The sequence below is a fragment of the Rhinolophus sinicus genome, linkage group LG02 (assembly GCF_036562045.2).
Source record: "Rhinolophus sinicus isolate RSC01 linkage group LG02, ASM3656204v1, whole genome shotgun sequence".
Classification (NCBI taxonomy): Eukaryota; Metazoa; Chordata; class Mammalia; order Chiroptera; family Rhinolophidae; genus Rhinolophus; species Rhinolophus sinicus.
The window spans coordinates 47,022,835-47,049,354 of record NC_133752.1 but is presented as its reverse complement, the minus strand read 5'-3'; the positions used below and the strand labels follow the sequence as shown (position 1 = coordinate 47,049,354).

Genomic DNA, 26,520 nt, shown 5'->3' with positions numbered 1-26,520 from the left:
AACAATAATCAATACTATCTGTAGGAAATAAATGAGGAGAGGAAAAGGTTTCAATCCTCAACTTTCATCTTCTTATGCTCAAATGTCTTATGCTCTTTTTTTAGTAACAGTAGAATAAATTTTTCCCTTTGTTTATTTCTCTCATTCGTTATAATTTGCCATTTTTATCTTATAATTGTAATTAAACAATTATAAATATGTAAACTAGTTCATCATTTGTAAAAATAATACAATCATAGAGGTTCAAATTCAATTAAAAAGCCAAAAAATAAACTCAAGGAAGTTGGGATTATATTCCGAAAGATAGTTGATGTTTTACTTCATAGTTTTTCTACAAGTACTGACATTATCTCAAATAATTTAATCAGGACTTGTCATCTCCGTATCGTTACACTACAAGTGTCTACTTATGAAGAAGGGATTACTTGTGCTTTACATGTCAATTAGCATCATAAAGATATAAATTCCCTCCTTAGCTCTTTTTCAATCTGTATATAGGCAGTGTTGATCAAAAAAGCGGTAGATTTAGTCATAATTTAGTCTGCTGCCATTCAGAGAGCCCGCTTAAGGAAGAAACCCAATTTTGCATTAAGTATCACAAACACAAAAACAATGTTGCACATTTAAAACCCACCAGATGAAAGTTTGGAGGCGATGGTAGGATCCTGAGAAATAGTGGGCACCACATTTTAGTTTCTCTGTCTCATTTTAGTCTATATTAGCTATAAATTAAGTCTGTAAGTTAATTCTATATTAATTAATTGTTCACTGCACAATTGGGGTAAAATTTCCAAAGCATGTGTCCTTTTTCTGTTTTTGATATTGTATAGATTCATTTTAAATTATAATTATTATGTTTATTAATAGTTTTTAGCTAACAGTTATTGAGCATTTTCTGTGAGCCAGGCTGTATTCAAAGTGCTTGACAAATTACTTAATCAATTAATCCTTCCAACAGCTCTAGAAGGTCAACATTTTCCACCATCATTTGTTTAAAAAGATAAAGAAAGATTACATAACTTGCCCAGCTTCACACAGATTTTAAGGGCTGGGGGCAAAAATCAAATTTGTTTCAAAATTACTTTCTCAGGAATGTCCTAAATTAAAATATTATTTATTATATACTTTATACATTGCCAAATTATTCCTTGTCTTCAGTTCTATGACTGAGACATTATTATCCCAGTTTTATTATAAGATTTGTTACTAACATTAATAACTACAAACACAGTAGTAGAAAATTATTTATTAATGTATGTGTTTATATTGAATATGAAATGTGTAGGTATCTCATTTGTCACGTGTAAAGTGAAAGAAAAACAATGGTGATTAAGAGATCCTTAAAATACAAATAAAACTCAGACACTTTCACCTCCAAGATTTTACATTAAAACTTGTGTTGAAAGGAGATGAGGGTAAGGGAGATCGAATATATGGTGATGGAAGGAGAACTGACTCTGGGTGATGAACACACAATGGGATTTATAGATGATGTAATACAGAATTGTACACCTGAAATCTATGTAATTTTACTAACAATTGTCACCCCAATAAATTTAATTAAAAAAAAAAAAGAAAACATTTTCCAAGTAACAAAAAGATTTGAAACAATGATTTCAATGTATATTATATCGGCCTTTTTAGTTACACTGCCATACAATTTTAAGATTCTAAATAAGCTCCCTGAAATAGTTAACCCACATCACTGTCACACACTTTAGTATTATTCTTCCCTCTGAATAGCCACACAATTCTACAATCCTTGGCCATTCACACTTTGTAAGAAAGATCTTTTAAGAAATAACTCTCCTTAAATTGAGGTAGTTCGAGTTAAAGACAGGTGTCTCGATGGTTTGCTTATTTCATCCACCACCCACACAGTGGTTCTCAAGTTGTCCCTGATGGGCTTACCTTTGAGTTTATTGTGCTCAGAATCCGCTGGGAAGAGGGAATCTGGAAAGAGCTTGGGGAAGGTGAGTCCAGCATACTTGGGCCGATTCTCCACATAGTTTCTTACTGTGGGTTGCAATTTCTTCATGAATTCCGGACATGGTGTACCTAGTTGTTCAATTACCTTGTTCCATTGGTCAATATCTGAGAATTGAATAGTTAAGGGCAAACAGAAGTGCAGGCCACTAGCTTTTGCCTTTCACTAGTTGGGAGGCTAACTGCTTCTCAGAATCCTGGGCAGTCATCAACACGAGTGGAGTTTTAATGAGCAACAAATGACAAAAATAAAAAATGAGAATTGTCAGGCAATGAATCCTCTTGGAATTTTAAATTCACTTTTGGAACATACACACTTTTGGAGAACTAGCATTACTTAACAAAAATAGAATATCATGAAATAGTCTTTGAGTTGTTAAGATGAAAATATATTTAATAACATAAGAATGTCTTATATTAAGATAAACTTCTATATAACCATGTGATTTAAAAGAGAAAAAATACATTTTTATAATTACCTAATTTTTATAAAATTACTTAATTAATTTCTTTTCTAAAAATGACAAACACACAAATGATTTAAATAAGATTCATTTACATTTGTCCTAAATTCCTCTTAAGATTTTTTCCTCTTTCTGTACTAACCAGGAAATTTCAGCATCTGTTAATGTTTTCTACTCATATGCATCACCTATGGGATCAATATTTTTGATAAAAAAATAATCTGTTAATTCTTCATCAAAGACTTAAAAATTTCTATTTATCAAAGTAGTCAAAATTTCACGTCTATTTTCTTACTTCTGCTAGTAGTGCTCTGCATCCATGAATATCAAGAAGATATGAGGGTAAACACAGGATGTTCAATTTAAAACAAGAGACTTCCATCCAAGTGTATGTCTCAAAAGTACATTAAGCATGTGGAATTCTACAGGAAAAATATTAACTCTCTATTATAATTAATGTCCCCCAAAATTGGAGCTAGCTCTTTGAAAGACCAACCCACTGATTGTGATTCTCTTTTTCATCTATCATTAATATTTGATATATCAGAGTCTTGCAAATGATAAACACCACCCATGAAAACTGTGGAGAACCAACTGGAAGAAGCTGATTTTAGGGAAATTTCCTTGCCACATGTCAATGAATGGTAGGAGCCTTAGAAATTCTTCTTAAATCCAATACCACAGGTATTGTTCTCCTCTACATTGTTTATTCTTTTACATTTCTATTCTTTAGTAATAAGTTAATTAATTCATTGCTGCTAATGTAACTTGCAACAGGTCAGAGAACTTATCATAATATTACTTAATTGAGGTTTCTAAACGCTTTACCCTTAGCTATTCAATACAACTGGACGTAAAGAGATTGACAGTCCTGACAAAAGACAAAATTAACTATATTTAAGAAAACAAAACAAATTAAATATATATATGTATGTGTATATATATACATACACATATATATATATATGTGTGTGTGTGTATATATATACACACACACACACACATATATATATATATATAAAATAAAGTAGGTAAGAGATTGAACAAAGACAAAATCAAGATACATTGCAAATCCTCTCCTACCTCCTTTATAATCTGGCTGAATAAAATGTACATTATTACGTATCCTCTCAATTATTGGGATGAAAAAATTGAATGATTGTGTAATTTCAAGAGATAAGTGGAGGTGGGAAAAACTGAAGAATATTCATGATAATATAGTAGTAAATTAGAATAATTAGAAATAAGGAAACTGAAAAATTATAAAAGGTTAAAGTTAAAAGTTATTCTTACACAAAAACTTAGTACTCTGGACATAGATAAGCTTTAAATACTTAAACATATTTAAATAGAAAACAGTACAGCTAAATAAATCACAAGTGCTTGCATTGTAAATTATGAAAAGAGGTCTACTTTCTAAGTTAGGTTATTATGCCCTATCAAGCCATCATTTAATCATTGGTCAAACTTCCTTAGAATTTTAGACATTATATCAAACTAAAACTAGGGGCAAAGAAGTTGCCCTATTTTCTGTAAAGGTGTCATGCAAAAAATTGGCAAAATATTCACAACATACTAGTATATTCTAGTTACATTTAACTACAGTTATAGTCATTCAGTAAAAAATTAATTGCTTTTAAAGTAGTGTTCTCAAAATAATTCCATGCTATTTTTAGAGTAACATTTAAGGAGAGTCAAATATTCTGGAATTTGTTAAACAAGAACAGTTAAAATGTTTCTTTTTAGAAGTATAATTAAAGCCTATATATAGAAGTACCCAGTGTAATTTCCTACCTTAGATTGCTTTTTAGATGAAACACAACTGTGGTCCTTGATGTAATGGCTTACAAAATCAAGGGAGGCAAGAATCTTTATTATTGTCAATGAAAGAATTGAATGTTTATACTACAAATATGTGGATTAGTCACCTTTAAAAGTTTGTACTTTTATTTTAACCAATCCTTCCCATAAACACGAATACTTACATGTAAGTAATAAGTGTTTCCCAGATGTTCATAAGATCACAACATGAGCAATTAATTATGTCCAACTATCCTTAATCACATGATTTCCCTTTATAATCATAATTAACCAAATGTAAGCCAAGATTGGAAGTCATATCTCCTGACTCCGAGTCCAGTGCTTGTTCCAAGGATTCCAGTAAGGAAAAGAGCAACTTTGGAATTGATGTGGTAGAAACTGCTTTAATTTTGCCATAAAATTATGATGGTATGTTTGTCACAGCAATTCTCTTAAAGATTATCTGTAAAACTGCCTCCCTAGTTTTCAGGTCAAAATATTTACATAAAAAAAATGATTTTATTAATTTTAAATAGAAAATGAGGTAATTTTTAAAAATTATTCATCAGATTTCCACAATGATTGTTTTTTAAACATACATAAAAAGTTAACTAGATTTCATGCTTCTGTGTTAATGTTAACACGGTAAATATTTTTTTAAAGAATGGCCAAAATTATTTTTGTAAAAGGACTTATTTGCTTTAGAACACTCATAAGTCACTGTTTTTATACTATATGAGTAAGGATCTGAATATTTACAGATTCCAGCTTGTGCAGTTATAAAAAAAATCAATAAATATATATTTTTATATTTTGATTTACTGTTTCAGAAATTGTCACCCTCAATATATTTAAGAAAGGCCTTTAATAAAAATTGAAAAATGTGATTTTATATGAATTATTTGACAATCTCACCTAATTTTAAATTCACTACATATTAGTCATATTACAAAGTTTGATTTTATAGAGTATGATGACAAGACAAGATAATGTGCAAATACTATTAGTAATGTCTTCAATAAATAGTATTGTAATAGATGAATAAAACAAAGTAAATATGGATTGTAAAAATGAGTATCTGAAATCCTAAGACTGAAAATTATTCGTTAATTTTATCAACTAGCTAAGAACTTAGATTTCATGCATTCCTTTCACTTTAACTTCCTTAGCTGGGGAACTTTCTAAAATAAGTCGCAAGCTGCCTTGAACACAATGTATGAAAAATGCCTTTTTTTCTGGGTATTTTAGGTCATAATTATGAACATATATGCAATTTATACTATGCATATTTAAGCTTTCAGAAACTACTAAGTGGAATAATAAAGAGTTCTTTAATGGCCTTATTCTACTATGCCCTTTGAAAAATTGTATCTTCCTTTCATGTTTTCTTCTATCATTGATTACTTTTTGTTATTATGAATATGGTTTCCAGAATTGACACCTTCATGAATTCAGACTTGCTTTTTCTACAGTACTCTAAGCCTTATACTCAATATTTTGTGCAAAATTTTCTGACATCTATTTGCAAGTTAAAGAATATCAGTGTTTATCTCCAAATTCTTTACTGTGTTATTAAAGATAACATTGCCTGAGATCACTATATAGAACAGCTTCAGGAGAGGCTATGTTATCTGTCAAGCCAACCAGTTGCTGAAGCACTGTGTTGAGCATTATTGTGTGGCTTTATGTGAGTCCTGTAAGAAAAAATACTGTAATCAATTAGTAATGTCATCAGTGAATGCGCAATAAGGAAGTGGAGACATGCATGCCATAAGTTAAGCATTATGATATAAAACCGTGGTTCCCCAGCTTGAATATCCATAACATAGGGAACTTACAAAATACAGATCCCTCCCCGATCCCCGATGAGCTACAAAATTTTGAGTCCATAGATCTGAGATGATATAAAAAACACCAAGGGTAATTTCAATCCAGATGGCTCTTGGACTACATTTTGAGAAACACCAGTGTAGGACATACTAAGTCTTTTGTGAATTACTAAATCGAGATTTAAGAATAAAGTACTAACATATTTCAGTTTTTTGTTGCAAATTAAGATGGCTTCAAATTCCCCAAAAGTTGATTCTATACCTATTTGCTACGGAACACTCATGGGTCCTTCACCTGGATATACTTCAGGGAAAGAAAAATCCTAATATTAATCCCTTTCCTGGAAAAAAAAAAAAAAAACATGGGAAATTACAGCAAGTGGCATGTGCAGGCTCCCAGCAAAGGGAGAGGGATTCTGCCCATCATCATTTAAGAAGGATTGAAATTGTATGTTGCATCTGTGGGGTGCTCCTCACAGAAAGTACAAAAGCTTCTCAATATAAAGCTCAAAATACTTGACAATTTATTTTGATAATTACTTCATATTTCTTTATGATAAAATTTGCTCTCAAAAGAACTTTTCTGAGGACAAGTGTAAAGATCAGGACAGTAATATATACACAAATGAGAGTCTGGGTCTAGATTTTCATGGTTATATTTTGAGTTCTGTTCCTTTAAAATATTTTTACTCTTTTTTCATTTGACAATATTCTTTTCCTCTCAAAAGTCCCCCTCAAATTCTGGTAACATGAAATATGAATAAGTGATTTCATGCACAATTTTAACTAGCATCCATTTTCATTATAAATAGCACAAGAAGAGGAAATATTATAACTCAGAACACACCCCAAACTAAAAGCTGACAATTTAAGTAAAAGGTTGTTTGTTCACTAGTGAGGTAGTATGGGATAGGTAGTATCCAAAGGCTAATGTTTGAAGCATGATGCATATGGCTCTTAGTACAATCTATTATGTCTTATAAATCTATTTATTATTGTAATCTATATTTACTTACAAAGAAAAAAAACGGAGAGGCATTTCACATATAAGCAAATCCAGAAACACATTAAAATGTGTTACAATAATGGGATTTTCATTATGTATGGAAGGTTAATCTTTGGGGCCTCACATCTGCACCAGCCTCTTATAAGACTTTTGCCTAATTTTGTATTTATAACATGATGTATTTATATATATATATATATATATATATATATATATATATATATATATATATATATAAAAACACCTTCCTCGAATTGTATGATATTCTCAGTTCGCAACGGCTGGGTCTGACTCTATCTGTATTTTGAAACTAGGAAGAGGCCTTGGAGATCATTTAATTTGACATCTGTATTTTATAGCTGAAAACTATTAAGTTCCTTTTAAAATTGGTAAATACAATGATTTTAAACAAAGGAGCTAATACAATTAGTTTCTAACACTAATGGAATTCTACTTAAGGTTGTTGTGACACTGTACTCTGTTCTGTGAGACCCTCTCTGGAAGATTACATCCATTTCTGGGTATAACGCTATATAGAAGGCAGGTAAGAAGGTACAATCAAGTTTATATGAGGTCAAGAAAACATGCCATATGAGGCATACCTAACAAAACTTTTATGTTTAAACTTAGAAAGCAGGAGACAATCCCTGCCCCTAACGTAGCATTTTGATCTCTCTTATCCCTCAGCCATTATCACCTTCTTATATACTGTGCCTTTTATTGTAAATTTCATGATGTCAAGAATTTCATGATGTCATGATTTTCATCATGACGGTTTTATTTACTAATATGGCCTGGAGAGAAAAAGTGATCAGCACATAGTAGGTGCTCAAAAACTATTTATTGAATAAATGACTGTCTATTTTATATCCAACCAAAGTTTTTATGGAGATAATGTAAAAAAAAAAAAAAAAAAAATAGGGGAGAGAAAATATTTAAAGAACCAAAAGCTGAGAAATTCCAGGAATTGGATATAGGCCAGAATTTAGAAAACACAGTGAATCCCAACAGAGATAAATAAAAAGAAACCCACACCTAGTCACATGGTAGAGAAATACCAGAAAACCAAAGACTAAGCAAAGAATCCTAAATGAAGTCAGAGAAAAGGGAAGGCTATCTCCAAAGGTGACTATTACATCGACAGCTAATGATTTACCAGCAATATTGGAAACAAAGTCAGTGGAATAACATGTTTTAAATGATAGGGAAAACAACTGTCAATCTCAAATCCTATATCCAACTAACCTGTCTTTCAAGTAAGGGAACCCAATCAAAAACAGAGTTTTATCATCAAAGACTGCCATTAAAAATTTCTAAAGGATGCTCTTCAGGGGCAAAGAAAATAATCTGAAAATAAAAGGCCAAATTGCAAGAAGTAGTATTAAGCCAAGAAAATGATAATTATAAGGGTGAATCTAAACAAACTCTACCTGTACACAATAAAATTATAACATTGTCAATTTATGAGGTTTAAAAATTAGAACTAAAATCAGTGTGTCCTAAGATCCTTGTGTGTTCAACAGAAAGATTAAAAAATGACTTAACTAAAATAGCAATTCTACACAAATTAAACTATAGATTCAATACAATTCCAATAGGAATCATTTTATAAAAGTTACTAAGCCAATTCTAATATTTTTGTTTTTAATGGAAGAGCAATGATTCAATAATAGCTAAGATACCTCTAAAGGAGACAAAAAAGGAGGGTTATTTACCCGACCTGATATAAGTACGTATTATACATTAGTATTCATTAAGAAAGGGGTGTAGTGATATAGAGTTAAACAGCAGACCAGTGGAACAGAATATAGAGTCCAGAATTTAACACCCCTCATACCAATATGTGGAAACTTATGACAAGGACAGCATTATAGATCAGTGAAGAAAGAATAAGCTAGTCAGTAAATGGAAGTAGAATAAAATAAATTGGATACCACTTTCACACCATACACAACAATCAATGTGAATCAAAGGCTTAAATGTAAAAAATTAAGATGGAAGGAGAACTGACTCTGGGTGGTGAGCACATAATGTGATATACAGATGATGTTTATAGAATTGTACACTTGAAACCTATGTGATCTTACTAACCAATGCCAATAATTTAATTTAAAAATTAAACTTGAAACATTCACAGTAAAATTACAAGATAATATAAAGGCATTAAATAATTCTTAAAATACATGAGCCATAAAAAAACAAACAGATCACCAACTTCCAAAACCACTATAAAAATGGAAAAAACAATTTAAATACAGGACAGAACATATTTGAAACATATAAAACTGACAAGGATTAGGTGCCCAATTATATAAAGAACTCCTAATCAACAAAAGATATACAACATAAAAAAATTATTTAAAAAAACAAAAGACACTTTACCAACGGGAAAATACTAATGGTCAATAAATAAGAAAAGATGTTTAGCCTCCCTTATAGCCAAGGAAATGCAAATTTAAGCTCCATTTTAAATAGTATTTTAGATCCAAGAGATTGGTAACAAATTTAAAATCATATCTGACAATACCAAGAGTATGTGAGGTTGTGAAGTCGTTACATCTTCTCCCAAGAAATGAATTATAAGAAATGTTAATCTGTATTTAATAACTCAGTTGTGGAAATCTGATTTGATTTTCTTTCATAGAAAATGTAAGGAAAGTAATAAAAAGCAATCATTTTAATCTATGGGGAGCAAACATTCATTTCAGTCATCAATTATTCAACAACAATGAACTTCTGAGAAAGCCAAGAGTACAAAGTTAAGAGATTGAGTTTATTTTCATCAAAAAAAGATCAGCCAAAATTTAAGAACTGTTTCATATTCATGTCCAAAGGCTAAGCTCAAGTTTATCATTTGTTGGGAATCAAAGAAATCCTGTTTTTTAGAAACCTGACGTAGTTTAGTTTTTAATCAAGTAAATATACTTCTAAATAGCACTAACATTAACATGAAGGTGGTACATTTGTAGATGCCACTTAATAAAATGTATATGTAGCAAATAAAACTGCAATACAAATTTTTTTAAATAAACATGTAACATATATAAGATTAGAACAAATTTTTTGGTAAGAATGGAAGTAAAAACAGTGCAGCTTTATTTTTCACTACGTAAAACTTTTTAGGTTCAGTTTTTTCACTCAACAGAAATTGAATGCCTAACTCAGTCATTTCCTAAACTGGTCCTTTAATACATAAAAAATATATGTATGAAACTATATATATACACATATATATCCACATTTGTAATACACACACACATACACACACACACACACATAAACACACACACACATACAGAGGGTGCAAAAAAATGTATACACATTTTAAGAAAGGAAAAAACTGTATTAAAATTGTAATACTCAATATATACCGATAACTGAAGATGAATATAAGTCAGGTGTGACTTCTGCAATTACAAGAGGTGCTCAAAGTGGAAACTGTAAGCATAATTTTAATACAGTTTTTTTTCCTTTCTTAAAATGTGTATACATTTTTTGGCGCCCTCTGTATACATATATAACCATAATGTAATATATTAGTTCTCAAAGCAAATGGCTAATCATAATATGGTTAGGACACACTATATTAATAATTAGCTTTACTGTAATTACATATTAAAACCCCATTACCATAGGTTCAATTTCATCTTTGAATTACGATCATTTAAGGAGAGATTTTATCTTTAGTATGATGAGCATATAATGTTTTCAGAAATGACTGAGTGTAGGAGGTTATTTAACTAACAAAGAAATAAGTTATTACACACCTATATACTAATCACACAGTGTCCATATCTGTTTAATACTGCAAAGCCCTGGAATCTTTACTTGCTAATTATTTGCTGCCTAACATATGATCTCTTTTACTTATCCAAGTAATATAAATTTATTTCTTCAGATGTTTTATATAATCATTATTGACTAGTGATAACATGGAGAAAATAATAGCTAGAATTGGAGCAATTATTCTTATAAATGAAGTAAATGAGAAAAAAGAATTTTAGAAGAGGTTGATCAATTTAAAAACGAAATTCATATGCATGCTCTCTGAATGTGTTAAAATAAACCAATTGTATTTGTGGGTGAACATAAATCTAACTGATTAGATTTCTATGCCAAGTGAATATTTCTTATGATATAAAAGCATAAATCTTCAGTCTGAAAACTGAAATATTCTGTCATTTATTATCCAGTTATCAATAGAACTTAATTTTGAAATATCTACAAAAAAATAAAATACAGAAGAGTATATCATTGCAATTAGTTTCATAGAAATGAATTAAGGCAGACCTTTTGATACCACGCTGAATGTTTCATGTTTGCTACTGTATTATCCACATAAGATCTTAGGTCTGAGACAAGGCTACTCTACTATGATGTCAGCTGGTAAATATTTGACACTGGAATTACACAGAACCCTTCTAAGGGCAGTGAATGTATACCATCAGCAGTATTATACTTGAGACCAAAGGAAATTGATTGAGAATGACACCCATAGAGACCACTGGCTGCTAAGAAGGATACGATCAGTGCCAGGAAACAGCACTGCACCTTTTATCATTTCTCCCATGATGCACCCTACTGACCACATGTCAACTGAAAACAAAAATTACATGAAGATAAACAACAAGGCAGGACTAGAAAAGAAAAGAAATGAAAACACTTGGCTACCCATGCCACAGAGCGATGGTTTCACCTTTAATGACTGTAAGACAGGTCAGTCTTATGATCATTAGTGTTCTAACACTGTGAATGAGGAGAAAACAAGAATGCCAGGGCCCTTTCTGCTACAGAACTAAAGTAATAATTCCACTCAATGTTACCCAATACACGATAATATTACTTTGCAATTATAATTCAATGGTTAATTTAGATTTTTTATTTAAAAGGTCTAATTTGCATTCATCTACTAGAATCCTACTGATTTGTATTGTAAATTACTCTAAATTGTGTTAATATGGGAAACATGTAAATCAGTTAATTTTTTATTCTTTTGTATACCATATTTGGAAAAAAGCTGCCAGCAACCTCAAAAGAAAGGGTTTCTTTTACAAAACACATTTACTCTTATTTATAAATATGAATAAATTTCCAGAAGTAAAATGCCAGTTCAAGAATGAATGTTCTGGAATATGCTAGCTCAGTTTTATTAATTCCCATCAAAGTAGCAAGTTTCTAAACAGGAAACATTGCCTTATTATAAACATGTTTGCTTTACAATGGTAAGAAATGCTGGCTTTCAAAAGGGGATGGTTCAACATGAACTAAACAACATGTCTTGAGAACTGACACTTCTTCTGAAACTCTGAATCAAGAGAAACGTAAAATAATGGTCTCTCTGCTATTGTCAGTTATCATCCAGAATGTAAAACCAGGAAGCTGGAGCAGAGGATTCACAGGAAGGGGCAAAATGGGGCAAGGAGAAGCAAAAAAGTGAAATCTCTCTTTATCGTTGGTCACTCACTTGTTCCTACTGAAAAGTCAGAAAAAGAAATAGGTCATTCTTAGGGGGAAGGGGTGGGAAATGACCTAGAAGAATAAGGGATGTGGAGCGGGGAGCAAATAGGGAAAGGGATTACGATAGCAGCACACTATAGTTTTGCTCCACTTCTCTTCAAATTACATCCTGTAATTTGGCAGTGACCTTAAAGAATTCCTCATGAGATTCTTTCTAGTGTGAAAAATCTCACTCAGGTTAAACTCAAAGTTTCCATAGTTTGACTTAACACCTAGACAGAGTGATCACTGCAAAGGAATGGTTACGGGCTTGAAGGTGATAAGCATACCCAGAGAAGCAAATTAGTTTTGCTTCCATTTTAGGAAAGCAAGTGACATGCAGAAATATCAGGGAAAGATAGAGCAAACAGTTGTGTACCCCTTATTATTAATGTATCTATAATTCCAGATAATATCTGTCTCACGAGAGAGGTTGGTATTGTGAGCATTTTCGATTAAAGGATAAAAGAAAAAGATCTGAAAATGTATTTTTGAATTGCAAGTATTCTTATCATATTGTCCAAAGTGACCAGTCAGACTAAGTTGTTATTTACAGTGTATCTGTTTTGTACAGATACTGGGAAAGAGACAGACAAAACAGATAGAGCTGAAAAATCAATAGCAGGGTTTTCTCTTGCCTGTATCTATTCAAACATTTGGAAAAAGGCTCTTTCTGCCACAAACCTATTTGGGACTTAGAAAACATCTATTTCTATTTTTTTTTTTTTTTTAATGCTGAAACTCTTTTTTGTGATATCTCTGGTAGATACTCTTTTTTTTTTTTTCCTGCTGAACCAATTCCATTGCTTTCTAGCTGTGTAAACTTGGCCAAGCTACTTCATCTCTCTAAATCTCAATTTCATCCTCTAAAATGTAAATGATAAATAGTATTTATCATGTAGAATTTTCAAAAGAATTATGCCTGATAAATATCCTTCCATAATGTATACTAAATCCTCACTAAATATTAGTTATGTGTCATCATGAATTAAATATATATTGTAATTATATATTAAAATTATAGATGTATAGAAAGGGTTTATTTATTTTACATCATATATATTATATACCTTATATAATATATAATAACAGTTGGCCTAAATGGACTCTCAGTCACTATGTTGCTTCAGGCTCAATTGGTTCTAGACAGCTGTTGGTTTAATAATTGGTATTAAAACTGGTACATCTCCCACTTCTCCTTTGTGTGACTGCTGGATACAGATATTCCAAAGTAAAAGGAGAACATTTTTGGACATTTATCTTCATGTCAGAACCCAAAATAGACTTAATAGATGACAAAGTTTTTGCATAAAAATTATGCAGAGATATAAACTAGACATCTGAACTACCAATGAATATATATTGAATTCCATTTTTGTTATTTTAATGAATACTTTTTAAGTGATAGTACTCTGGAAACCTTTCCAATTCCCATTTAACTGTACTCACTATTCCTACAGACTATCCAGGCGTATGCTGCCTAGGTGCAAAGCTTTGTGCCTGGAAATGACAAGCTCTATTATTATGTATTACAAAAGTGGAATATATGCATTTATATATGAATTTATATGGGTTTTTATATATTCAAGACAGGATTATTTCTCAAGATAAAGCTATTGCACTAAATTGTATGAATTAGTCATCACAACTAAAACAGGAAATAGGTAATACAATAATTTGATACTAGTATATCTTATTGGGACAGAGAGGTGGGGGTGGAGGTAAGCCTTCCCTCAACAAATACATAATCTGTTATCAAGGTGACTGGATTATTTTATAAAATTTTCAAGATAGTCTAATGAATACTGATTATGCATAATTCTTAGAAGAAATTAGCAAATTCAATCACTGTTGGTAACTGGATTTTGATGTTTTCTGAGACAATCAGATATAGCTTTGGATCTCCACAGGAGTTCTGTATACTAACGCTACCCAGGTAGAATTCTGGTTGCTTTTATGATTCTGATTCATTGCATTTCCCCTCCCATCATCAGTGTTCCCACAGACAGGAAGCAGAATCACTCTCCTAAGCACAAGTAAGTTTTGGTGTTACCAAAATATGGTTATTAATTTTCTAAGAAAATCTCAAGTGTTGCATCATATGTTAAGCATTAGATTACACTAAATTATCTTTTTTCTATTTCTATCCAAGAGATCAAAGTAATATAATGTAGGCCCTGGCAACTGAAATCTAAACAAAACACTGTATTGCTCCCTTTAGTCTCTGTGTAATGGCTTGGATTCTGATCCACAATGAAGTATTTTTGGACTTTGTGAGCTTCCATCCAACAACCCGGAAAATAGTTATTTCAGTGGTTCTGGTAACATGATTTTGAGACCACACTGTTTTTCTCCTTAACCTAATTAAATCTTCATTTAGGATTCAGAAAATGTGCTTTGATACATTTTTTTTCATTGGACACTTCAATGTATAATAGCAAAATCTAACACCATGTCTTTGAAAAGTTTATGTTTCAAAAGTTATAAATTTCATTAGATATTTAACAAGAGTATATTGTTTTAAACTTCAATGCAAAATGGAATTATAAAAAACTACTAATATACATAAATAAACCAAGAAGATATTTTACATATGTGAATCTAACTAAGAAAAATAAATAATATTTATGGAATACAATGCTAAATATTTTAATGCCAGGAAATCAGAGGAAGATTTTCTCCTTGAGTATACGTATTCAACCTGCTTTTCTTTGTAACTTCTATGCCATCATATTCTTAATTGTTAACCTTTATTTAAAAGACTTTATATTTTTGATTTGCTTTTTTATAAAACAGAAAAATCCATGGAAACTTATTAATAATGGAGAAAACTTTTAGATTTATATTACAAATAAATTATAGACTAATGGACCTATAAAAAATTTGACCATAAAAACATTTAAATAATTTTTAATTGCAACAAAATATTTTAAATTATCATCTTTTACAATCCATGTAATTCTGCAGTGTAATAAAGTAGTAATTTAAGGAAAGCCTAATGGTGGAAAAATATCTTTTTCTTTAAACTTTTCATGTTCTGATCAACAAACAGTAAATGCTGGCTCCAAATATCTTACATCATCACCGAATTAAATACAAGCTCCCTGAAGGTCCATACAAGTAGTCTCACTTTATTCTGTATATCAGCTTGCAGAGTGCTTAGTAAGTAGCAAACTATTCACTTTTCTTTGCTTTCACTGTTGTCTAATTCACATATAATTTGGTTTTACATCATTTGAGAGAATATTTCTTTTTTATAATAGGTGGACTTCTAGTGATTTCTATTTTTTATAGTTTATTTAATTCAATTTGATGCTTAGTTAAGCTAAAGATCCCCCAACTATAATATAAAAATTGGAGTGCCTTATTTTTGAAGGTATTTACAGGTATATGTATGTTTGTAAACATGTAATGTTTTATATGTATCAAATGACGTTCATCATGGCAATCCTGTAAGAAAGGCAAAAGGGGATATTTTATAAAGTAAATTGACGTTTGGGAGATAAGTCACATGACTAAAGGAAAGAGGACCAGAAGCCAGTTCTTGGAACCCTATTCCAATATGAGCTCTAGACTTATTTGACTGCTGAAGGGAGAAAGTCCCACAGCAGGTGTCTCCATTCATGAACTCTATCCTCAAAGCCAAACAGACCAACAGCAGTTTAAATGGAGTATCACAGTAATGACTAAGGAATGCATTTTATTGTTTGTAGTTTTTCCCCTTCGGTATTTCACTTCATTTCTAAAGATTACTCAGTACTCTGTCTACAGAACCATAGAGGGATGGGAAAAATATAACGTGCTTTTATTTAAACCATATATATATATATATATATATATATATATATATATATATATATATATAAATTTCCAAGAGACAGGAAATTCCCGGGGACCTGGCAGTCCTAGTGAAGCTTTGTGCAAAATACCACCTAACAGCTTCCTCTCTAAGACATCAAGGAGTCAGCGAGGTCCAGCTCCTCAATCTCTTGCCTTTTGTTCCACCCAGCAGTCCGTTCTCTCTGTCCTCCCTCACTTTCTGCCTGCTTGCCTATCTCTCAGCACTCCTTTTATGACCTTCATGTCTTCTTCTGCCCTCTAGTGGACTCTGGACTCTCTCAACACCTTGAAGAAGGGATTTTCTCCTTATAACTATGTCCACCTTCCATCTTTTCAGATACTCTCAAAATCTCCGGCTCCCATTCTAGTGATTCCTATCTCACTCAAATTATCTCAAAATAATAATAAAAGAGAAGAAGAGTAAGCAAATTAATGGTTAAAATATATTCTTTTAAACAAACACAAAAAATAATAAATGAATAATCTAGTTTTGTTATGTTCATGATTATCTACAATTTGCTTGGTGTGAAAGAATGATTACTAGATTTTTACATCCCAACTTTATTTCAGTCATAAATCATACAGTGTTTGAGATAACCCTGTCTTACCTTCATATTAGAGAATACACTCAAACTATGGTAATGTATTAGTTGCAAAAGTTTATTGGGAAGTAAGCAGTTATTTAAGGAGGTAAAAAGGATTAAGAATATCTGTCTGCACTAAATAGATATTATAATCCACAATCTCCAATTTTTGTTTATTTTACTTTGATTATTCCTAATTTCCATATTTGAGCTTCCAAAACATGACATTCAATTAATTTGAGGGTGTTTTCTTTATTTCTTCAAATACATTTTTGAAAAATCATTTACTTGTTCCCTAAGAACTTGGCTCCTTGGCAAAGTTATATGAATATATCCTTTTCATTCTAACTGAAATTTCTCATGTCTTCAGAGGGAGAGGCGAGAGGAGGGTACTGTAGCATCCCAACTGTCAGCGTTAATTAGAGATAATATACTTGAGGTCTAGAGAAGTTGCCAATGAATATGAGGTGCCTGTCTTTAATACCACCCAGGTCCAGAGAATTCTGGCCAAGAACTCTACATTACAAGCCTTGCTCAGAGAAGATGCTGCAATTCGAAGTGGGATGAAAAAAATAATAATAACAAAGTAGAAAGAATGTATCTAAAAGAAGCAGGTTTAAGGAAAGAACTCTGGAAGAGTATACTGGTAGTGTATGAGCCTTCAGTAATCAGAATATGGCATGCCCTGGTTGGAGTTTGAAGTGAGTGAAGGGAATAAGTGACTAGATAGTGCAAAAAAAGAAAAAAACAAACAAACAAAACCCCCAAAACCTTCTAAACAAAAACCATTATAAAACTGCTTTACTGTAAGTTCTTATTTAAAAAAACAATCTGAATGTAATGTAGAGTCACAGATATCGCATATGATCTTTGGGTTCTATAAAGAAAAAAATGGACCTGATATATCTATTGTTCTCTAACTTGAATTCAGCATGGCTCTAAGACTTTTTAGCAATACTATACGTCAACGAATACACCATGAAATAGATATTAATCATAACACTATAGTAAAACTTGAGTGTATAATAATGAATGTATAATTTTAAAAACTCTTTATGTATTAAAATTAAATTACTAATCAGAAAACTACCCTGTGATATCACCTAGATCGTATCTCGATAGCCAAGAAATCCACACAGTGTTTCTCGAATGCAAAGACAGTTTTAATGTGGGAAAGTAGCTTACACTTTAGTCATCCATGACAATTTCGTAAGATTTCTCAATTTGTCAAGGTGTTTTCCTATTTTTGCTTAAGGTTCAGATTAAGAAAGGGAACATGAAAAAGTTCTGTAGAGAAAGAGGAATAATGTTGATTATGATGATAGAGTATTATCCCATCATTTTTTCGCCTCAGAGAACTTCAATATAGATTACTCTGAATAATTCTAAGTGAAAAGCAAGAGAACATACGATGGTTTATTTTTGAACCTCTGAAGAATCTTGGAAGTAGTCAAGGTATCAATTAGCATATACTAAACTTTGAAATGACTTCCAGTAAATGCAGGAATCATTTAGATGCTAACATATTGTTTTCACCATACATGATGTCCATTGGCCCCTCAACTTACATCTGCTCATTATGCTTTAGTGAAGTCAGTTATTCTACTTTTATTTCCACTAAATAACAATCATAATATTTCCTATGTAAAAAGAGTTCATTAATAGATCTTTCTTATTAATCAAATATAATATTTAATAGAGTTATGGACCACATGTTTATTGCCAATTTCCAAAAAAAGTTATATGTAACAAATACACTGAATTCAATCTTGCACTGTCATTGGTAAAATTGTCAATTGTTGTAGCACTGAGATATATAATACAGTATTGTATATTAGCAGGGTAGTTCTGTATTCATAAAAGTATATTCTCTGTTAATATGTAGACTTTATTATGCATATATTAAAATCACAGATATGTGCCCTGGTTAGAAAGTAAGCTTTTGGTCATTTTAGAAATACACCAACTCACTGAATAATTCCAAATCATAGATCTCACTCTAGGAAATTTCTGATGGAATCTAGTACAGGACTCAGAGGGAGAACTCAAATCAACATTGCTTTTTAAAATTCTAAATTTCATTGGAAAAGCAATTATCTATGTCTAAGTCAAGGGAAGAAAGCCTATTTGAAACCCATCAGACATCTGGCAATTTGAATAATAATTATGATTGTTAAATGTGGAGGCTCATGTATTAAGGAGAAAATGTTATATTGACCTATTTAAGACTGAATATAGTGTCAAGAATAATTCAAATCAGTGAAACTGTAGACAAAAGCTTAGGATGTCAGCCAGGAGAGAAATTATTATGCCTAAATGCTGTGGAAGATAAAAATACTCTTAGAAAGCAGATGGAAAATACTTGCAAAGAGTGACTTATTTTTCTAGTTATAAAAATAAATATATATGAATCATTTGAGATTTGGTGGCCTCTCTTATTTATGAAAAATAGCACATAATACTTTGAATTATAGATAAGAAAATAATTTAGGAAGAAAAAAGCCCATTGAAATTTAATTAACATAAATAATTGTGGTAGGTAGTCTTCAGTACTGGTCAGATTATAGAAATTACCACTTTAAAAAAAATCACAATTATATCACTTACCCAACTTTTTGCTTCTATCTTTACTCTCCTGGTAAAATCATTATGTGTTTAAAGGGAGAGAGAACAAAACAGGTAAAGCTGCAGCAAAAGGTACAAGGATACAGTCCCTTCCTGGAAAGAGGATTTTGTGGCGAACCATTTCTCCCATAATGCATCCCACAGACCATATATCCACTAGAACAGGAGAGAGGGAAGTGAAGAAAAGGGAGGAAAGTAAAGTTAACTAAGATAATTGATTTCTGAAGGAGGAGGAAAAAGAACAGTTCGATTAGAAGGTACAATTTTTGTTTCCCACCAAAAATTGGCCAAAAAAGTAAATTAAAACCAGCACTATAAGATTACATAAACAATGTCTAGTATGAGAACTCAAATTAATTTTTAAAAATTACTTTATGGGTGCCTTACATTGCCTCATTAGTGTCACGAAGTGGTGACATGGAAAAGCGGCACCTAAACCAAAAGTATCTTAATCAACCCGTAGGGCAGCTATTTCCATTTTCTTTTCTATTCTATTCAGTTACGTGGACTAGGGCAATGATTTCTTGTTTTCTGTGTTTTGCTTTTCGGTACATGCAACCAAGGAAATCCAACCAAATCCAAGAAACTAGGAAAGGGCTGAAACCACAGTTTAAAGGGAGAAGTTTTGGAATCCCTAGTATTCAGGACTTAGTTTTTCCTTCAGAAGTAATCCTTGTAAATAAACATCAATTTTAGTTTCAATTTGAAATATTTCAAGAAAAACATATATGATTAATTAGCATATGTATAAAATAGTCATCTAGAAGTAAAGTGAAAAAAGGTATTAAAGGTGTTAAAAAAAGTGTTATATACATATATTTTTTTCTCAGTTGTACTTGTTAACCAAACATGCTGCACCTTTTCTTACCAATCTTTCCCCTCTTCCAACTGGCTTTTTAGTAGGACAAAGGGAACTTTTAGACAAAAACATTAAGCTGAAACGCTTCTTGGGGAAGGAAGGCAGGGTTAGGTGCACAGGTTAGCTGCGCATGCCTGAAATTGGAGCAAGCGGGTTTTTCTGCATGATAACCTTCTTTCCATACCTAAGTGGGAGGATAACACAAGAGTGCTTGGTATGGCTTCTCCACGGATCTAGAAATGCCAAAAACCTAAGGCAGTAATTTGCAACCCTTTCTAGTGAGGAAAGGAAAAGTGATGAGATTGTGCGCCATTTTTGCAGCAAGCAGCTGAAAAGCCATAATAGGCAAATTCAGACCTGGAGACCCTTGGTTTCTTGAACTTGTAAATTGGCTCCCTTTGATTTTTAAAAAATAATTTGTGAAGAATGTATACAAATATCTTCTTTTCCAAATACATTATATGTGGTATTGCCTTGGAAAGAGGACTAAATGTGCCTGTTCCAAGTCAAAAGGTAACAGAGTTCTTCCATTGTCCATCAAAGTGAACTTGACCTTCCTAAGAGACTTTTTTCCTTCCTCACACAAATGCACAAAAGTATTGCCTCTCTTCTAGTCTGGAAGTACTCAAAGAAATTTTTTAAAACTTTGGTGGCCAGGAAATTTTCATAGAAGTACCCTGTAGCACCTGCACGTAAAAATACAATGATAATTATTTTTATAGAACTTATAAAAATAGAATGCTAGGACTAAATAGAATAGAATAGAAAAATAAGTATGAAAGGTACATTGAGTAAATATAACAATCCTAATTTAAAACTATTTGAATTCCTAAATACACTGGATATGTTTTTCAATATGCTGTATTACTTGTTAGAGATAGTCTTTTCAAAATAATATATTGCAATGCTTTCTGATAGGTATTTTATAAATCCTTCACTTGAATCAATAAAGTCAAATTGGAATACATTTTGAAAATTCTTTCTATCTTTTAAAGTGTTCATGAATACGAGATTTTCCTTATGAAAGCAGTAATATAAAATATTTTTCTCTCTGTGGTTTTTGGAATTTATTAAAAAAACCACTAGGAAATTGCTATCCTAAATGTCACTTACAGAGCACTTTAAAGTATTAAAGAGACTCTTATCCAACTGGAACAATTTGGATTATTCTAAATTGACTATGCATTGAGCATTTGTAAAGATTCTCATTCCAAGCGTTTGTGGTGTATTTTTGTTTAGCTTTTCCTAGGACTAGAGCAATCTCTTTAATATATGACATAAAGCCAAATAGTTAAATCCAATAGACAGATTTCTTCCTGTTTTCACACTCACTTTGAGCTGAGCTGCAGCCCAAATAGCAATTTTTCTCAGTATCTACAACATGTGTGCTCATTAGTATCCACTTGACTGTTTAGTCAGACTCCATTTACAATTCTTTTTAGCTATAACATTTTAGTGTTCTTCTAGTAAAGCTTACTTCTCAGAACATCCTTCACATTTTTAATGAGTGATTCTTCCTAGTGGTATGTTTTTAAAAACGCTCTGAATATGAAAGCTGGCAGCCCTGGTTAAAAAAAATATTCCTATACATGAAAGAGAACATTACTCTTGGCTATCTGAAGCATGTACACACTTTCTTCACAGTCTCCGTGGCTGCTACTCAGAAGCATCCCTACCGTTCTCCTTGTAGCCCATTCCCAGGATGACCTCTGGGGCTCTGTAATAACGTGTCACCACATAAGGAGTCATCATGAAGCTTGTGCCTGCCGTCCTGGCCAGTCCAAAGTCAAGGATTTTCAATGTACAATCAGACTTGACTACAATGTTACTTGGTTTTAAATCCTGACAATAGAAACAGAAGAAATTAAAAGCCAGCATCATATGAAACATGCAATTTCCATCCACTCAATCAACTCACTGCAGAAACCTACATAAAGCAAATGATTACTGCCCTGAAGGAATTTACAATTAGTTTTCAGATTTTCTAAAACATATCCTCAGAAATGTTTTTTAAACCCAGAAGAGACCTATACTATCATTTTTATAATTTAGGCTCATCTTGGAAAAAGGTTTTAGAAAAAACACATATCATTTATCGTCATCTGTTAGCTTTCTCTTTATGGCAACATAAACCTTTCATCTTATATTTCATTTCTAGGCCTGACAGAAAAGCAGATCAGGGCAGCTGTCTTTATGCTGTCAGAAACAAACTGTTTAAATGAACTGTCTTATTTCAATTGCACATATGACCTCTGCCAATCAAGGGGCTAGAAAACATGAGGCTTCTCAGAACCTGACTCTCAATGTGCTAAACAAAATGTTAAACAAAATCAACTACAGTATAGCTAAAGTTTCCTTCTATATATGAGTGACCTATGTACTAATTCTAACATAAAAGAAATTAGGAAGAAGAGTATATTTAACCAAGCCCCCTACATAAAGAAAACCATCCACAGTTACTTTCACTTCTCCAAAAGCATCTTAATTGTAATTCTGGAGGAGGTGTTCTTACCCTGTGAATAATTCCAGCAGAGTGAAGGTGCTTGATGCCACACAACATTTGGTATAGAAGGTAAGACATTCGCTCGTGGTCTAACTCCATTTGAATCACCTGACACAAGTTGGCATCCATCAGTTCCATTACTAAGTAACTGGAAAGTAAATCCACAATTTAGTTCCAGATCACAAGACCTGAGAAGTCCTTCAAACAAGTCAGAATCCTCTCCTAAATCTGTAGTTTTCTGAACTTCTCTGCTCTATATTTTACTGAATTAAGAATGTGAAAAACTTCCAAGTTTTGCACATGTTAGCTATGGTAACTCTCCTCTAAGTTTATTAACAGACGGAGCATTGATTAATGTGTGCCTCTTGCCCATGTATTTTTCTACTTTCATCTTGTTCTCACTTTTCCCTGAATTTCCTGAACTTTTTCCCGAGTATTATGATTACAGAAAAGAATTTATTTTTTTTTCAGAATAGCCTCTTCCATTAAATGCAGTATATCTGTGTGAAACAAGAAATGTATCTGTGTTAAATATGCAATGTATCTGTGCCAGGATTTGCTTCTTCTCCTGTCCTTATTCTTACTATACTTCTAGATAGATTCTTTTTTTACACAAAATCAAAGTCACCACAAAAATAGAAATAAAGTTTAAAGATAATTTTTATAATGTCTCTCATATATCTCAAAGCAACTTGACTCATTCTAGAAAGATCACAGAATCAATTTAATAATAATAAATGCATAATAAATAATAAGCCTCCCCTGATTGAACCAAGAACATGGAACAACAAAGTACAAAGAGCCAGAAAACCAGAAAGAAGTAGAAGTGTCTTTCCAGGAAGTAACACCAGACACAGAACCTTCTGTCCTGTTGCAGGATCCTTTTCATTTCCTGCCAGCTCCCTTTGATCTCCACAAGGGATTACATCTATTTGATTTTTGTCAATTTCCTTTGCGTTATTTGAGAGCTATTCTCTCCCTTCCTTCAAGAGTTTTGTTACTTACACATCTTGGAATTCCTCCAGCGTTTTCTGGGGTGTGAAGACATTTAATAAACTAATAATCTGGAAAAGAGACAGTGGAAGGGACAGAGGAAGGAGAGAAAGAAAAAGAAAGAGAATGAATTACTTAAAAAGCATCTTTAAACTAGCATTTTTTTTCCAACTCAAAGTCACACACTTGTGCTATGATGGAAATAGAAAAGTTGGAAAAAATGTCTAGAACTGTCTCACAGAATATAGGAAAATGTACTCGAAAGGGACATACTGTATGTCTTTAGGGTAAAATGCAATTAAAATGCTCAAATTCTTAGGTAAAAGAGTAAGAGGAGATATATAATTGTGATATTGCTTTAGAGTATGGTACTCTTTGGTAGAATATAGGGCTGAATGTAATTAAACAAAGAAAAGGAGGAAAGCCATGTAAGAAAAGTGAGGCAGCAATGAAACACCCAACAAGACTTAGTAAGCCCATGTTTTTCCTCCAAATAAACAAGGTGGTATTCTAAATCAAGTTGGTGCTCTAAATCAAGGTGAAGCTCTAATTCAAGATGTTTTCTGCGTTGTTACTTTAGTTTTGTTTGTTTCTATTTCATACTCAAATATTATTTAAGCTAATGTTCCAATGGTATGTGTGAGGAAAGGTATATCTTGGACAATATCAATGATGAATTTAGTGAAAAATGTAAAAAAGGTATTAAAATTCTATTTCTTAAACTTTTTCTTTCCTGTTTTATTTTATATATTAGATAGTAAAGAAGTTTACCTTATAGCATAAGTAAATTTCAAATATACTTTTGTCACATTTCCAAATAAATTGCATACATAAATAACTCAAAATGTTCATGCAGCTTAATATTCTGTACTTATGTGTCAGTGGGAAATAAAAAATATATATATAGATAACAATCTTCTACTCACAGGATAGATGTAACTATTTCATATAAATTAGGTAAGTACAAGTTTAATACTTATACATCTTTAACATTACGAATTAACAAATTTCAGTGAACTTCATAAGTGGTATCGAAACTTATGAAGAAATAAAAATAAAACAAAATTATTTTAAACATCTGAGAAATGTAGTCAATTGTCAGGAATGCTTTTAGGCCTTGAGTAGTTTTCATTTCTTGAGGAATTATTAAGAAAAAATCATAATACCATCCAATATTTTCATATATATGTAATTTCGTATTACTTTATGAAATTTTATATATATATATATATATATATATATATATATATATGGCAATGGTTATAACATATCAGAAAAACCTAAGATCATCTCTTCTAAAGCAAACTTGCAGTATGGAATATACATATAGAAATAAATTATTTCAAACATTCTTTAAAACTTGTAATTAAAGTATCTTATTATCCTGTATGTTTAATTATAGTGTGTGTTGAAAAATGCCTATGTGGTACATCTCTCATTGAAACATATATAGTGGGTCTGTTTTTCTATTACCTTATCAGTCTTTGAAAGTATCAGTCTTGTTGATATTTGTTCAGACAAAAACATCAGAGACTGTGCATAGGACACACACACATACAACACACATATAACCCTTAAAGATGGGAAAATGCCAACTCAGATCACCTGGTGAATAAATAGTCTAGGTAATCTAAATTAATCTAGAAAATAGCATTGCAATTTTAAGTAAATCAAGATGTATTATTTTAAAAGACAAATTCCCCACTATGCATCCTTATTTTCTCTTTTCCTATACGTTTCTTTTTAAATCACCTTCATCTTCTTTGATTTCCCTTTGAGATTTCTCCTCTGTTCTTTCTTTGCTTCCTTATAAATTCTAATTCCTACTAATAAGCAATTAAAAATCTTGTCTTTCAAAGCAGATCATCACAGGTATTTCCATTTTAGTGGAACAGTTTCCAAGCAGGAATTTGATTAAGTTCCTTTATTCCAAGACCTTAAAACGCACAGATGTGAATGAATGTTTGTCACGGCCCCACAATCACACAAGCTATCAGTTCCTAGAATTAACTATTCATTTTCCAAATGGATTTTCTTCTCTATTATTCAAGACTTATTTGGGATTACTTTGCTGTGTCACTTCCCACAGCATTAACAGAGTTCTGCATTCTGACTGCTTTTAGTTAATATTGTAAGTACTGGAGTGAAGTTTACATTTGGTTGTAAGCAGACTTCTCTGTTAACAAGTTCCAGAAATATAGTTCAATAAACTTAAGTACATACATGCATACAAACACAAACACAAGGGAGCAGCAGGTAGGATGCTATCAAAAAATTATCATTTCAATTTGGAACTCCTTTTTTAGGTATCATAAATGTGAACCTCCATATTTCACACCCAATGTGAACTGTTCCATCAAGAACAGGGAGTATGATTCCCTCAAATTCCCAAGTAAGTGGGGATTTCTTCACAATGTACTTATTGCATTGTAAGAGCTAGAAAGAGGATTAAGGGAATATAAATATATGACAACACAAACTATCAAAATTTTCCACACAGTTGCTTCATTGCCCATATCCATCCATTCCTCATTG

General features: G+C 31.7%; 1 protein-coding gene across 18 annotated transcripts in view; it reads right to left on the bottom strand.

Moving 5' to 3' along the window:
• Positions 1–26,520, bottom strand: part of MAPK10 (mitogen-activated protein kinase 10) — a 287,949-nt gene that overhangs the window by 48,382 nt on the left and 213,047 nt on the right. For 17 of the 18 annotated variants that reach the window (XM_074323986.1, XM_074323984.1, XM_019731285.2 and 14 more), the window contains 5 exons: positions 23,998–24,056; positions 23,002–23,140; positions 22,166–22,331; positions 19,715–19,786; positions 1,912–2,094 (listed from right to left, as the gene is read on the bottom strand). In XM_074323986.1, the coding sequence (XP_074180087.1) occupies positions 1,912–2,094; positions 19,715–19,786; positions 22,166–22,331; positions 23,002–23,140; positions 23,998–24,056 (619 nt within the window). Of the gene's footprint in view, positions 1–1,911; positions 2,095–11,609; positions 11,682–19,714; positions 19,787–22,165; positions 22,332–23,001; positions 23,141–23,997; positions 24,057–26,520 lie in introns of all 18 variants that reach the window. The other variant, XM_019731282.2, reaches the window with a different exon arrangement.